Here is a 15720-nt window from a genome sequence, read left to right as displayed (position 1 = left end):
TTTTTTTTTTTTTTTTAGATCAGAGTCTCGTTCTGTCGCCCGGGGCAGAGTACAGTGGCATCATAGTGGCTTGCTGTAACCTCAAACTCCTGGCCTCAAGCGATCCTCTTGCCTCAGGCTCCCAAGTAGCTGGGACTATTGGTAGACACCACCACACCCAGCTAATTTTTCTATTTTTAGTGAGATAGATCTTGCTCTTGCTCAGGCTGGTCTCGAAATCCTGAACTCAAGCAACCCTCCCACCTCGGCCTCCCACAGTGCTAGGATTACAGGCGCAAGCCACCCGGCCCAGATTGATTATTTATAAAGGCTAAATACCTATTATAGTCTAAGAGCTTCCACAAGTTGACTAAACAAAATAAAAAGACAACCTACAAGAGAAACGATCAAAAAGGATGTGCATGGACAATTCAGAGAAAAGCAATTCCAAATGACCAGAAAACACATTAAAAGATGCTCAGACTGAATGGTAGTCATGGAAATGCAAATTAAAGCAATTATAAGATATCTTTTTATAGCCATGAGACTGGACTTAAAACTTGAATGCTAACAGCTACTGGAAACCATGGGAGTAAAAGGGTATTCTCATGTTTGGCCACAAGAGGCAGTATATTGAACTGGTTAGGATGATAGGCTCTTACTACCTGAGTGATCTTAAGGAATATTTAACTCTAGATTAGTTATTTGTGAAATGAGGATAAATATATCACAGAAAGAGTGATAAATACTAAAGTACATACCCTTTGACACAGCAAACACACTCATGGGAATTTATCCCACAGAAATGAAAGTATCGGACTGAGGCTACTTAGCATGGTAGCCAAAACTGGAAACAAAATGAAAATGCTCATCATTAGGAAAATGGCAAAATAAGTCACAGTACACCTATCCAAAGAATATGATGCAGCTTTTAAAGAAAAAGATTTAGAGCCATCTGCTCATTGAGGGAATTTCTACCAGGCATTAATAAGAGAAGGATATATTTAGAGAAGGATATATAGAAAGATATATAATCTACCCACAATCCTCTTTGTTTTCATTTTTAGCCCTAATCACTATATGACATGTTATATATTTTATAGATGTCTCACCCCAATGGAATGTAAACTCCTTAAGATCAGGGACTCTGTATCATTCACTGCTGTATCCCCAGCTCCTGGTATATAAAAAGTATTCAAAAAAACATGTGTGGACTAAATGGATGATGCAATTTTACAAAATGATGACTGAAAGACACTCCTTATGCCTTTCATACATATATTAATACAAGTAGAATACATATCCATTTATTTAAAGTTATACACATGTACACACGTATACACAGATACATGGATGTGTGCACGTATATATGCAGATATGTGTGTACATGTGTTTATATGTATATTATATATGAAAGCATGTATGAATAGACACACACATACATATATCTCTTTTATATCTATATCTCCAAATACACACACACAAACATTTATGGTAAGGAGAAAAACTTAGGCGTAAAAACTTGTGGAGTGTTCTATGAAGTATTATTACATGTGTGAAGAACACTGTCTCTGAAGCCTGACTGGTTTCAATTCACAGTTCTCCACTCAGTATCTATGTTACTAGCAAGCTACTTCGCCTTTTGGGGTAAGAGTTAAGAGTGCATACTTCATAAGCTAGCTGAAGGATGAAACATGTTAGAAGAGTGCCTGGAACAAAGTAAGTGCTATAGATGTTTTCATTACATTTTAAGTGACAAAAAATTACAAAATAATGTGAATTATATTATTGGGTACTTCAGAGCAAGTCCTCTCAACTTTGTCAGTGTTAACATTTTAAACCAGAAAACTCTGTTGTGGGCCATGTCCTGTACACTGTAGGATGTTTAACAGCATCTCTGGCCTCTACCCACCAGATACCAGTAGCACCCCATCCTCAACTGTAACAACCAAAAATGTCTCCAGACATTGCCAAATGTCTCCTAAGGGACAAAATCACCTTCAACTGAGAACCAATGTTTTAGGGGGATGGAAATGGATGAAGGACATAGGAGGGTGTGTTTGTTTTTTTCCTATATACATCTCTTAATGGTTACACTTGTTAAAAGCAGGTACTATCTTTGCTATTTTAAAAATTTCCAATAAATAAAATTTCAAAAAAGGAAAATATTAAGGATAAACATCAAAATAAAAAAACTATCATCAATGGTTTGTAAACCAGCAGAATAAATTCAAGCAATGCAAAAGATGACAGCAAAGAGAAAGAAAGATTCGAAGGGAAAGGATGATGAGCAGAAAACATAAGATGGAAGAAATACGTTCAAATATACCAGTTATCACAATAAATATGAAAGGATTTGACTCACCTATAAAAGAGAGATACTATCAAACTGGATTAAAAAAACAAAGTCCAGCTATATGTGGCTTATAAGAGACACCCTAAAACAAAACACATATAAAAATTGAATAAAAGGGATGAAAAAAAGATATAATAGTTAAATGTTTACCAGAAGAAAGCTAATAAAACAATATAATTCAAAATAGGATTAAAAGCAAAATTTATAAAAAAGATATAACGATGAAGAAATTCTATGCACCTGATAATATACAACTCAGCAAAATCATTATTATTACCAGAAAAAAAAAGCTAATAAAACCACATCCATAGTGGGAGTTTTTCCTTTTTTTTTGTGGAGACAGAGTCTCACTTTGTCGTCCTGGCAAGAGTGCAGTGTCACCATCATAGCTCACAGCAACCTCAAACTCCTGGGCTCAGGCGATTCTCCTGCCTCAGCCACCTGAGTAGCTGGGACTACAGGTGCACACCACCACATCTGGTTAATTTTTCTATTTTTTTGTAGAGATAGGGTGTTGCTCTTGCTCAGGCTGGTCAGGAATTCCTGACCTCAAGCGATCCTCCTGTCTTGGCCTCCCAAAGTGCTAGGATGACAGATGTGAGCCACCGTGCCTGGCCCATAGTGGGAAATTTTAACACATCTGCGAGACTGATACATCAAGTAGACCAAAAATTAGTAAGTGTACACACACATACATATGTGCATATATATGGATAGAAAGATGATACAAATGATAAAGCAAACAGGGCAAAATGTAAATAATTGGTGCATTTGGGTAAAGGATATGGAAAAGTTCTTTGCACTATGGTTGCAACTTGTGTGTGTTTGAGATAATATAAGAGCAGAAATCAGTGAAACGGCAAAGAAATAGAGTTCAATAAAACTAAAACATGGTTCTTTGAAAAGACTAAGAAAAAATAAAGATAAACCTTTAGCTACTCTGTTTAAGGAGGAAAGAAAGAAAAGTACCAATAAAAAATATTAAGAATGAAGTGGAATGACTAAAGACACAACAGAGATTTTGAATCACGAAAGAAAAACTTGAACAACTTTATAACAATAAATTGAAAAATCTACATCAAATAGGAATTTTTTAGAAAAATACTATTTACCAGAATTGACTTCAGAAGAAATATATTACCCAGATAAACTAAGATTTAACACATTGGAATAGTATTCAAAATTCTCCCCTCAAAAAAAAGAAAACAGCTCTATCCAGGATAATACAGGAGGTGCTATATCACCATTGTTTTTTGTGGCTGAATAGAACTCCATACATATATATATACATATACATATACCACATTTTACTAATCCACTCATGTATTGATGGGCACTTGGGTTGTTTCCACATCTTTGCAATTGTGAATTATGCTGCTATAAATATTCAAGTGCAGATGTGTTTGGAACCCATTTGAAGCATCCCAAGAATGAAAAAACAAGCACCACACGTACTCACCATCAAATTGGTATTAACTGATCAACGCTTTAAGTGCATATATAGTAATAACATTCATCAGGTGTTAGGCAGGTGGGAGGGGGGAGGAGGGGATGGGTATATTCACACATAATGGGTGCGGTGCGCACCATCTGGGGGATGGACACACTTGAAGCTCTGACTCAAGTGGGGCAAGGACAATATACGTAACCTAAACATTTGTACCCCTGTAATATCCTGAAATAAAAAAAAATTAAAAAAGTAAATCCCTAAGCAATGGAATAAATCACAAAGGAAAATAAAAAAATTAAAAAAAAAAGAAAAGAAAACAGATCCAAAGGTCATGAGAGTGTTACCGAACCTTCAATAACAAATAATCCCCACCCTTGACAAATATCTCAAAGACCAGGAAAAAGCCACTCAATTTGAGTACAATCTTGCTAGTAATGTCACTAAAAAACACTAAATAATATATTAGCACATCAATTTAGCAGTATGTTTTAAAAGAATTATATACCAATCAAGTGGTTTATCCTGGAATATTTGGTGACTTAACAGAAAAATCAATCAATATAAGTTATCACATTGATAAGGAAAAAACAAAAGATCTTTCTAGATGTAAGAAAAACACTTATAGTAAAGTTTAATATCCATTCATGGTATCAATTCTTAGCAAATTAGGAATAGAAAGGAATACTGTTCTCCTGTAAAGGCTACTATCAAAAATCTACTGCAAATATAATACTTGACGAAACTTTAGAAGCATTTTCATCAAAGTCTGAAACATGATGATGATGCCTGCTATTACCCATATTATCCAACATTATTCTGAAGATCTCAGCCGTTAAGACAAATGACAATGAAAAGAAGGAGTAAGAGAAAAGAAAACTGGGGGGAAAAAACCCCACAAAAAACGGCATTTGCTGAAGATACGACAGCACAGAAAACATCCCAGAAAATCTACAAAGTATGGGAACTATTAGGAATTTATTTGCTAGACAGAAGGGCAACATGCACCAACCAGCAATAACCAATTAGGGAAATTTAGTTTTTAAAAAAGGTATTATTTACAATGACAGCAAAAATTATAAAGACTCTAAGAATAAATCTAAGAAAAGGTACATAGATATTTACGATAAGCATTACGGAATATTACTTCTATAATTACGTATAAAAGAAGACCTAAAGAAAAGTTAGAAAGACAAACCACAGACACAGATGGGAAGAGTCAAAATTCTAAAGATGTCAACTGTCTCTAATATAAAGTTCAGCGCAATCCCTATCAAAATCACAATTTCACAGAACAGGACAAAGTGATACTAAAATTTTTATGAAAGGATAAATGGCCAAGAATAGATATAATTGAAAGCACTGAAAGAGACAAATCAGTACAACCCTGGCAATAATAAATTGACAATATCTAATAAAGCTGAAGATGAGCAAATCCCATAACACAGTTTTTCTATTTCTAGGTATATTCGCTAAAGTAGCATCTTTTAATCTGGTGGTTCTAATCCATCAGGGGTTGGAAAATCAACCTGGTAGGTTCTGACCAACATCCTTTAAAATAAAATAAAATAAAATAGAATAAAAAAACAAAAGTATATAAGACACATTAAGGCTGAGTATCACTTAATGAAACTGTGTTAAGGTATGCATGTATGTACACACATACTGGGTTGTTAGAGAAAATAATTGACACTGTGAAGCTTTAAAGGTACAGTCCTAGGGAAACTCTTCTGTACATACACAAGGATGTTCACTGTAGAATTGTTTATAATAGCAAAAAATTGGAAAAATCTGAATACAGATATATTTATACTATGGAATAATGTACAGCCGTCAAAATGAACTAGATTGAATGTTTCAGCATGGATAAATGTTAAAAACATGATGCCAAGTGGGGAAAAAAAACAAGTTGAAGAAGGGTACATAAGGTTCACTGCCTTTTTATTTTTTTAATTTTTTTTTTCCTGTGTAGAGACAGGGTCTCACTATGTTGCCCAGGCTGGTCTTGAACTCCTGGTCTCAAGTAGATCCTCCCGCCTCAGCCTCCCAAAGTGCTAGGATTACAGGTGTGAGCCACCGCTCCCAGCCTCTAATGTTCCTCATAAAGGGAAAAAACTCAAAAAACTATGTATTATTTTTGCAGACATACACCATGTAATATTAGGAATGATACATATCAGGTTCAGGTTAGTTGTTAATTGATGGGAGGGAGAAAAAAAAGAGGCCTTCAACTATATTTGGTATTTTTTTGTTTTTAAAAATCTCTAGGACCAACCTGAGGCAATGACTTATCCCCATCAGCATGCATCTTTAATTTCATCAATGCAACCTTTGCAGCTGTTTCACTATTTTTGGCTCCTTTCCGTCGTTTATTTGTTGTCTCTCCTGTCTTGGAATCTAAGAGATTAAGTGTAAGCATGTAAGCACATAACAACTTTTACATTGCATTTTTGGGAGTTTTATTATAAAGTATTTATTAACTATGGCCCTGAAACATACACAAATTACACACAATAGAAACCACATTAGAAACCAACAGAGAGACCACATTCATTGTATAGGTATCATATTTATATGACCAATGGAAAATATCATTGAGGTTGATCTAAGCAATCTCTACATCAAAAAATTCACTGTTGCGTGCTTCTTTCCAACTTAAGCCTGTTTAAACTAAAGCAGCCACGAATGCTTCTACAGAGAACCTTAAGATTTGGTTATAGAGGATTTCAATAAAGAAACTATCCTTTATACAGGATGAAAATTATGAATTAACATATTGGCCGAGAGATTGATCTAAGTCACAGATACATTCTTTCCTAGTATCTCATATTATCAGTAGGAAAGCTGACTAGAGTTTAATCATTAGAGAAAGCAATTGGGTATTTCAATCTCATGAATACCATTTCTAGTCACAATGGTTAACTAGCTGATCTAAGTGACCCAGCCAAAGAGACCCTGGTGGGGGTACTTCCAAACAATTTCCAAATTTTCATTGGTCCGGCAGACCTTGTGAGAAATAATGTCACAAGAATGTCATCAAAATGCAAGTTATGACCATCAAGGCTGTTAACTGGTAAGAAGCAGGACACAAGAAGCAGGACCTCTGGAACTAAGAGTATACAGTAATAAGGAAAGCAACAAAATAAGCTTTCTAAATACTTACCAATAATGTCTTTAACAAGTTTCTGAGTGGCAGCCATTCGAGGCTTTGGGATTTCTAGTTTTTCACACTCATGATCGGATTGATGACGGTGTCTACGAGCAAGAGAAGAGTGACACTGGTTCATGCATTTGTATGTAACTGGACAGATACACAAAGCATGAATGGTTTAAGTGATCACCTTAGGCAGAAGTTTTTCTCACAATAAGGACACATAACTGCCACAAGTTCTCTTTCAGTACAGTCCTTAAATGAGCATGAATAAGATTTATGTTTATCTGTCTTCAGTCTATCATTGATTACAGTCACCTGAAAATGTAAAAAGGGGGAAATGACATTATATTTCACATTTAAAGCATATCAACGAGTCTATGTTAGAAGACAGCATCCACATCATTTTGCTTAAACTTATCAGAGCAAGTTACATACTCTCACATAAGGATTATAATGAATGGTTATGTGAGAAATGATTACTGTGCTGACTGTTCTACATTTTCATATTTTTCCTACTGTGGTATATTTATCGTGTAAGTAAATTAAAATGACTATTCAATTACTCTCTACAATTTTAATCTACTTTGTAAGAGTCCCACACAAAGATGCCCCCATAATAATATTCTCAAGTGATCCTCCTGCCTCAGCTTTCTGAGTAGCTGGGACTATAGGCACGCACCACCACATCCGGCTAATTTTTTAGTTTTTTTTTTTTTATTTTTAGTTGCCCGGCTAATTTTTTTCTATTTTTAGTACAGATGGGGTCTCCTCTTTGCTTAGACTGGTCTCAAACTCCTGACCTCAAGCGATCCTCCTGCCTCAGCCTAGCAGAATGCTAGGATTACCGGCGTGACCCACCACACCCAGCCTATATCAACCCTCAAATGACAAGTCACATCTACTTTCTATACTGATTTTAGGAGATTAAACATTAACTCAGGGAATAAAACACTTAAAAATTATATATTTATCCATGAGATAAAGGGTTAAAGACAGTTTTCATAATCACATATCTTTCTCTATGCTCTGTTTCATATTTCATTACCAGCAAGTATTCCATCCCAGGAAGAGAAGATTTTATAGGATTAAAAAAAAATTTAGATCAGTCAGGCTATTCTGAGCATTAAGTAAGTAGTTGAATAAACTTAGAGAGATAATTGCTTGAAAACTCTAACCAAAAGGCATTCCTTTATAAATGATAGTTATATCTTGTTAGAATTAACTTAAGTATCCTTCCAAATTTGTTGCAATGGTCTAATGGTATTTCAGTGTTTTATTAATAAGAGGTAGTAATCTAAGAGACATTCATAGAAATCAAATGATATCATAAGAAAAAAGAAAGCACAAGACAGATTTATAAGCTATGAGAAACATCAGTAAGTTTTACTATACAACTCTGAGTATTTTCTTCTAATTAATCCTGCATAAAACCAACATATTAGGTAATTTTAATTTTCCTCAGATAGATCACATAAACTTCAAAGGGTCAGATTTTGACTGATAACTTACACTTAAAAAGGGTCAGATTTCAACTGAAGCTCATGGAACCTTAATTTTCAATAAATGAGAGAAAAGATGTGAAAATCCTTGGCAGAGTGCTTGGTAAATGGTGGGCAGGAATAAATATCCACTGAAAAGTTTTAGAGGCAAATGCTTCTTTCCCACTGGAGTGAATTCAGTTTAACTCCCTGCCTCTCTCTGCCCCAGGAGAGGTGGAACAACTTATTTGGTTGTCAAATTTAAGAAAATTACATCAGGCATGGGGAATTCCACTTTCTTTTTCCTCTTGGAATTGAACTGCCTTCAGGCAGAAAGCCTAACCTGGTCAGTACTGCTGTGACTGGTGGGCAAGTCTGCCCAATCCTGAATTTCCTTTGCGGACCCATTTCGCTCTACACTAAGCCTCATCATTCAACTTATTCTTTATCGTACGTAATAGGGTGGTGTTTTGGCTTCTATGTGCCAAATCTATGATTTGTTCAGAATTAGGGTGGGAATTTTGTCAGACTACAGGTTTGTTCCTGGTGGTCTAAGGCTGACTGAACTAGAATGATTTACTACCACAGATCCTATCACCAGGCACCAGTGAAAATGAATTCAACAGTGAAGGAAACAGTGAACTGGAGGGAGTATATGGTGAGGACATTAATTCCAATGTATATTTATAAATATATAGCCTGCTGTAAATGGGCCACCTAAATAGAAATGTTAAGGAATAAGAATTATGAGGATAAAAAATTTTAAAAACCATGTAGATAAATTTTTCTTTAAGACAGTGAAAAATAATATAAATGAAACAAAAGCCTCTTTATATTAACAGTTTAGTATGCCAAACTTTAACCTCTGGTGCACTGACTGGCTTTCAATCTAATCAAATTCTGTATGAAAGTACATGAATACAACTATGTTTTATCACATTAAAAAATATTAACATACCTCAGGACAACCGTGAGACTCCCTGCTTCTGTGTTCAAGGCTTAAATAATTTAAAAAAATAGCATTCATTTACATGCAATCAAATAACATACTTAAAGATAACTGTAGTACTATGAGATATTTTAATGTTTAGTATTCTTAAGATACATTATACTCACAATACATTAAGAACTTTGCATAGATGAAAAAACTGAAATGTCAGGTAAAGATGGAGCATCTAGTCTCAAAAGTTTTAAAACAAATGTTCAGTTTCAATATGAGTAAAAGCAATTTACCATGCTAATTTATCTTTATGAAAATACAAACAAATCTTTGCATTTCTTTTATTTCTAAAAGATCATCAGTAGTTAAATGTGAAAGGAGTGCTTTAATTCTGAATGATTTAGAAATATGCATTACTTTTAATTAAAATAAAGAGCAATAGTCATAGCTGGGCTTTAAAAAATCATATTCTTTATATTGTGGATATTATTTTCTCCTTGTAATTAAAAATACAACTTTTACATAAATTTACACACATGACCCCATTTCTGGAAGCTTAAAGATTAGTCACTTATGTGAATTAAGTTATCAGAGCCTATGGCTAATCTGTTTCTTTTTTTCCCCAAGTAATTGCTATACTGAATATCAAATATCAATGGCTAAAGTAACAACTATTTTAAATCATTTTACTTTTCAGAAATAAACCCCATATTACAAACACCAAAATTACTCCCAAATCCTGTATAAAATCTTAACTTACCAAAATATTCCTGAACAACCATCACAAATAAATGGAAGAAAATCTAAAATTGAGGAAAAATGTATGTACCAGTCAGTATCTAATTTTGATTTAGTTTTTTTAAGCAAAAATAATCTTAAAGTATTGGACCACCTCTACAGGAGAACTTCCCTTTTTAACTAATATCCTAGCATAGCAAGCCACTACATAACCACTGTTAAACAAAAGTCACCATCACCTCAATAACGCTGAAAGTAATTAGATTACCAGGATATAGATGTTACTTGTATTTGCATTGCTAACTCACAAAAAAAGAAGTTCTAGCTTTTTTTCTCCCCTTTTTTGTTTTGTTTCCCAGATTTATTAGGTGTTGTTTTTGACATCTGTATACTGCAAAAATTCTGCGTTTAGAGTAAAAAACCTGCGTTTCAATTCCACTGTTTACCAATCTAGCAATGCTAGGCAAGTTACTTAATAGCAAAGCTTTGGATATATATATTTGATATAGTATGTAGTATAGTATATAGTGTACACGTTTATATATGTATATAAATATACATATACAAAACCAAAATTCTATTATTGGGTAATAAAAATAGAAAGATATAGACAGGTAGATATAGAGATAAATATATACATGCAGAAACTGAGACAGGTATAAGCATATAGTTTCTGTGTATATATGTCCGAATGCATGTGTGAATAGACCTGTATCTGTATCTATGCTGTATGCCACACCTACCTGATAGGGTAATTGTAAAAACCAAGTGAGATATATATATATATATAATCAGAATAGTTAAGATAGTAACTATAATTAATAAAAATAACACAGCAATTAACTTCTTTCGAGTATGCTCAACTCAGACAAATACTGTAGTGACTGGGTAGAGATGCTTTCAAAGAGATTCTGGAAATTAAATAAATTGATTGATATTTCAAAATTAACTGCTGAATTTTTTTTTTCCTTGCTGTTGAGGAATACCTGAGTTAGGACCAAGTAACTAAGTAAAAATTAAGTTAGGAACTGAACTTTTGAAAAGCACATAAAAGTATCTATTCTTAGATGTGGCAACTAACCATTGCTCACTACATACAATCATTCTCTAAGTCGTTTTCAATACACCTCATTTTAAATTATAGTATACAGCCAAGAGAAGCTGGAAATACCCAATTACACTACTTTTACAAAATGAAAAGCAGAGGGTACTGTTCAGTCCCACTTTAGAGAAATCTACAACTGCCTCAAAAAGATCTCATTTCACAAGTATCTTAACCCAAACAGAAAGAGGAGGTCCTGTTGTAACCAAAAGGGACCTCTGGATAATTATGCCTGTGGAACAAGAGGGCCAGAATAGTTCCTTCGTCACCTAAGAAGTGGCATGATGAACTGTCACTGCTATTACTAAAGCATGATACTAAGAGCTTCTTTCCCACCAAGAAATTATGGATAGATTTGTTAACAAGAGAAAAGAAACTGAAGCATACAATATTGCATTTTGCAAAATTTTTGTCTTTTTTTAATATGGAAAAAATGTACATCTTTGCTGTTTTGAGACTTTTGGTAAGCAAGTAAGTATTAGATGCAAACCAGGAGGACCCAGAGGGAAGAGTTAAGATCAAGATAATTTCCCAGCACCTGATACCATCCTTCTATCTGTCCAGAAGCTAGATGAAATTTAAGATACCCACTTAACATACTCTAAATCTTAACCACTTCCCACTAGTCCAAAAGAGATAGGTCTTTGCCTCATCTCAGTTATTGACACTAAAGGTACATGAAGTTGGAAAGGATGATGAACTATGTCACAGATAGTAGATGTGTACTGGATTCACTAGGGGGAATCAATCAGGCATACCAGATACACATAACTTACAGTCAAAACACAAACAACTAAGCTTTCACATGAAAGGACTGCACACAAACAGGTTCTTACCTGCTGAGTGGCTGATGATCACAGCCAGTGGTGAAAGACACATATACACAGTGCTACAAGTAACAAGAACCTAGCAAGGATTGTTGCCTGTCCTGGACCACAGCAGACATCACTAATCAACATGGCACTCCACTGAAACTGAGTTAAACCTCAGAGTTCTTATCAACGCAGTGATTCAGGCACTTACTACTAATGACTGAAGCTGCAGTGGAAGATAAAATCTGTTTGCCACCTTATATAGTACGTGCCAAATGTGATGGCACACATTTGGCATGAAACCCAGGTACCAAAGACTGAGCAATCTGTGTGGCTCTAATGCTTCAAAAACTTGCCTGTTCTAGGTGTATGTTATCCAGAAGCCTGTGCCACATTACATTACTTCAGGCTATGTTTATTTCAAGGTCTCTCAGTTAAATGGAGAGAGACCATCGTCTGTTATTATTGATGCTCTCTAAAATGCAGTTTACTAGTCTGAAAGGTCTTCTGTGTAAAACACTGTAGTTTATATCCTTATGTGGTTCCAGCACCCAAATCAGTGATATATAAATGTTTATTCAACAATGATAATCAGAATCACAGAAAGACCGAGCTGGGAGAGCAAAACGATCATCTGATGAAACAGACTGAGGATCAGGATCCCTTTGAGAATCTGATCAAAGCTAAGGGCCTTCTCACAGAGGCTCACCTACTGAGGAGCCCGTGAACACCAGGTTTAAAAACGTATCTCGCCCAACTCCTTCATCTCGCAGATAAGAAACAGACAGGTAAACAAAAAGCTTGGGGAAGTGGCTTTTCCAAGGTAGCAGTGGCAAATCCAGAGGGGAACTCTCCCAGACCTAAGCGTCCTCCCTCCCTGTGCTCATCAGAAAGGAGTGTGCTCCAAGTGATCCAGTGGTGTGCTCCGTGCACTTCTACCGCACCGCGCCCTCGAAAATCAACGTGAACTTTTTCACCACAAGTCTCTTCAAAGACTCAAGGGCAAAAGAAAAAGCACCAACACATCTCACTGCAGACCCAGAAGAAATGCGCCCGCCCGGCTCCTCAGACCCCTCACCCGCCGCCACCATCCACGGAGTCAAAGCGGGGCCCAGGTCTCCCACAGCCGGGCATGGGGACTCCCCGATCACCTCGCTGCCGACAGTGCTCCACCTGGCAGTGCTGCCCGACGTCCAACTCCGCCATCTCTCCAGCGCCCCAAGGGGCGGTACCGAGCCTGAGGGGGCGGGGCAATGGCGCGCGCGCAGAGCCTGCTGGGAGCGTGGCGGACCCGGGGGCGGAGCCTGCAGGTGGGGGCGAAGATCGGAAGCTGGGTGTTCGCGGAGTCCCGGACGCAGTAGAAGCGATGTCGGGGGTTAGCTTACCCGCCCAAAGAAAGGGAGTTGTCTGTGAGTGTTTTTCTCCCAAGCGGAAGGCCTCTCGCCTCATCCTTAAAGAAATACCCAACTACTTTTCTGGAAGATTGCATGCCGCGGTCCCTTTGAGCAACCACGAAAATCGGCAAGGGGCCGGGCGCGGTGGCTCACGTCTGTAATCCTAGCTCTCTGGGAGGCCGAGGCGGGCGGATTGTTTGAGCTCAGGAGTTGGAAACCAGCCTGAGCAAGAGCGAGACCCCATCTCTACTAAAATTAGAAAGAAATTAATTGGACAACTAAAAATACATAGAAAAAATTAGCCGGGCATGGTGGCACATGCCTGTAGTCCCAGCTACTCGGGAGGCTGAGGCAGGAGGATTGCTTGAGCCCAGAAGTTTGAGGCTGTGAGCTAGGCTGATGCCACGGCACTCTAGCCCAGGCAACACAGTGGGACTCTGTCTCAAAAAAAAAAAAAAAAAGAAAAGAAAATCGGCAAGGGCCTCACAAGGATTGTTTTTTAGTTTTTTGTTTTTTAATTAATATAACCCCAGGAACCAGCACAATGCCTGGCACAAAGCATTGCAAGAATCAAGTGAAGGAGACGAACATTGGTTATTCAATTCCTGATTCATCCCAAACCAGTATTACTATATAGTATAAAGTGAATGCCCCTAGCAAGGGAGTCATTAGGCTTTTTAAAGAGTAAAGGTTTCGTTTTCTCTTTTTTGTTTTTTTACTTTTTATTTTTTTTTTGATTCTAGTAGGGAAAAAGAAATCTAATTCTTGAGGTCTCCAGTGTGTGCTGAACCACATAGGGTTCTCCAGTTAGAGAGCCCAGACTCATTTAACACAACTACCTGAAGAAGGCTTGTGGGGATTGCACTGGGATGTAAAGAAGTATCACGTGCTTGGTGAGCCACTTGGAAGGTACTGAAGGAGAGGCTTTTTCTAGGTGGAGTACCAATGAATGCCATTCCACTGATGTGAAGCCAGACACCAGTCAGAGAGGATGAGTGACAATCAGCTGTACTCATGACAGGAACTAGAAAAGTATCCAATGCCTTTTATATAACTTCAGAGAATCTTAAATCAATATTTATTGAAGAAGGGGAAAGGGTGGGACTGGGAAACAAATTATTACTTCAGGATTTGCTCTTGAGTAAATCTATTTAAGATTTCCATCTCAGAATTGCAGGGTTTTCTGGAGAGACTTTAGATTTTGAACTGGAAGCAACCTAAGTAAGATGTCATCTAGGTATTCCAGCCTCCTTAGCTTTTCTTAAGATCAGAACTTATATTTTCTTTTAAGATAGTTAAATGATTAGCTCAAATGAAGAGCCAGGACAAAAATCTATGTACTAAAGACTCTGGTATTCTTGAATCTAAGGATAAATGGCCTGTCTGGGTTTTGTATGTTTATTTTAGCTGAGCAGGTCAATCAATGGCAGGTTTTCTAGAATTTTACTAGGTGTTCTATTAATAGATAGGTGGCAAATATATATTTTATCAGTTCAATCACAATGGAATTGTTTTTATTTTTTCAGTTCTTGGAGACCTCATGGAGCATCAGATGATTAGAGTAGCCAGCATTGCTCTTGCTAGCTTCCCCATCTGTAGTCTCCTTTGCTGATTTCTCCTCTGTGTGCTACTTCAATGCATCCATTTCCCCATGATTTTGTCTTGGTCCATTTATCAGTTTACGTCCTCATACAAGTAAAATTCCTATGGCTTCAACATCAAAGCCTCCTATACCCATATTCTTAGCCCTGAGGACATTCTCCCAAACATGAGGTCTCTATTTCAAACTATCTGATAGCTGTATCCACATGGTGTCATTTGTCATGTAAAACTTAAGTCCAGCCTGTAGTCCCAGCTACTCGGGAGGCTGAGGCAGTAGGATTGCTTGAGCCCAGGAGTTCAAGGTTGCTGTGAGCTAGGCTGACGCCACGGCACTCTAGCCTGGGCAACAGAGCTAGACTCTGTCTCAAGAAGAACCAAAAAAACAAAAACTTTAGTCCAATAGGAAATGCTTCCCTACCATATCACCCCCACCACCACCCTCCCTCCCCCAGCACAGGCAGTCTGCCACAGACTTGTTTCATTCATCTAATCAACCTTGGATTTATTCTCTACTTCTCTCATGGAAGTAGCCATTAAATTATCAATTCTACCTCAGAAATCGTATTCTTCAATTTCTATGGTTAGCTTTCCCCCCAAAAACTCACTTCTTGGCCTAAATGGTTTCCCTATTTTTCACAAGATTCCTTAGCTTGCTCAATAAAGCTTTTCACAGTTGGACCTTAATCCCTCTCTCCAGCCTCAGCAATAACCACTTTCC

At 36.9% G+C, this 15720-nt stretch overlaps 1 protein-coding gene across 1 annotated transcript in view; it reads right to left on the bottom strand.

The window, feature by feature from the left end:
- Positions 1-13229, bottom strand: part of LOC105825343 (sodium/bile acid cotransporter 5-like) — a 28226-nt gene extending 14997 nt beyond the window's left edge. Inside the window, exons 1-6 of the mRNA XM_012663097.1 lie at positions 13158-13229; positions 10115-10157; positions 9373-9412; positions 7124-7251; positions 6946-7037; positions 6058-6179 (exon numbers count right to left, since the gene is read on the bottom strand). Of these exons, the coding sequence (XP_012518551.1) occupies positions 6058-6179; positions 6946-7037; positions 7124-7251; positions 9373-9412; positions 10115-10157; positions 13158-13212 (480 nt within the window). The 5' untranslated portion in view covers positions 13213-13229. The remainder of the gene's footprint in view (positions 1-6057; positions 6180-6945; positions 7038-7123; positions 7252-9372; positions 9413-10114; positions 10158-13157) is intronic.
- Positions 13230-15720: the final 2491 nt, after the last annotated feature.

The sequence above is a fragment of the Propithecus coquereli genome, unplaced genomic scaffold (genome assembly GCF_000956105.1).
Source record: "Propithecus coquereli isolate 6110/MARCELLA unplaced genomic scaffold, Pcoq_1.0 Scaffold8, whole genome shotgun sequence".
NCBI lineage: Eukaryota > Metazoa > Chordata > Mammalia > Primates > Indriidae > Propithecus > Propithecus coquereli.
The sequence above is the reverse complement of the archived record's forward strand: the minus strand, read 5'-3'. Positions and strand labels throughout refer to the sequence as shown.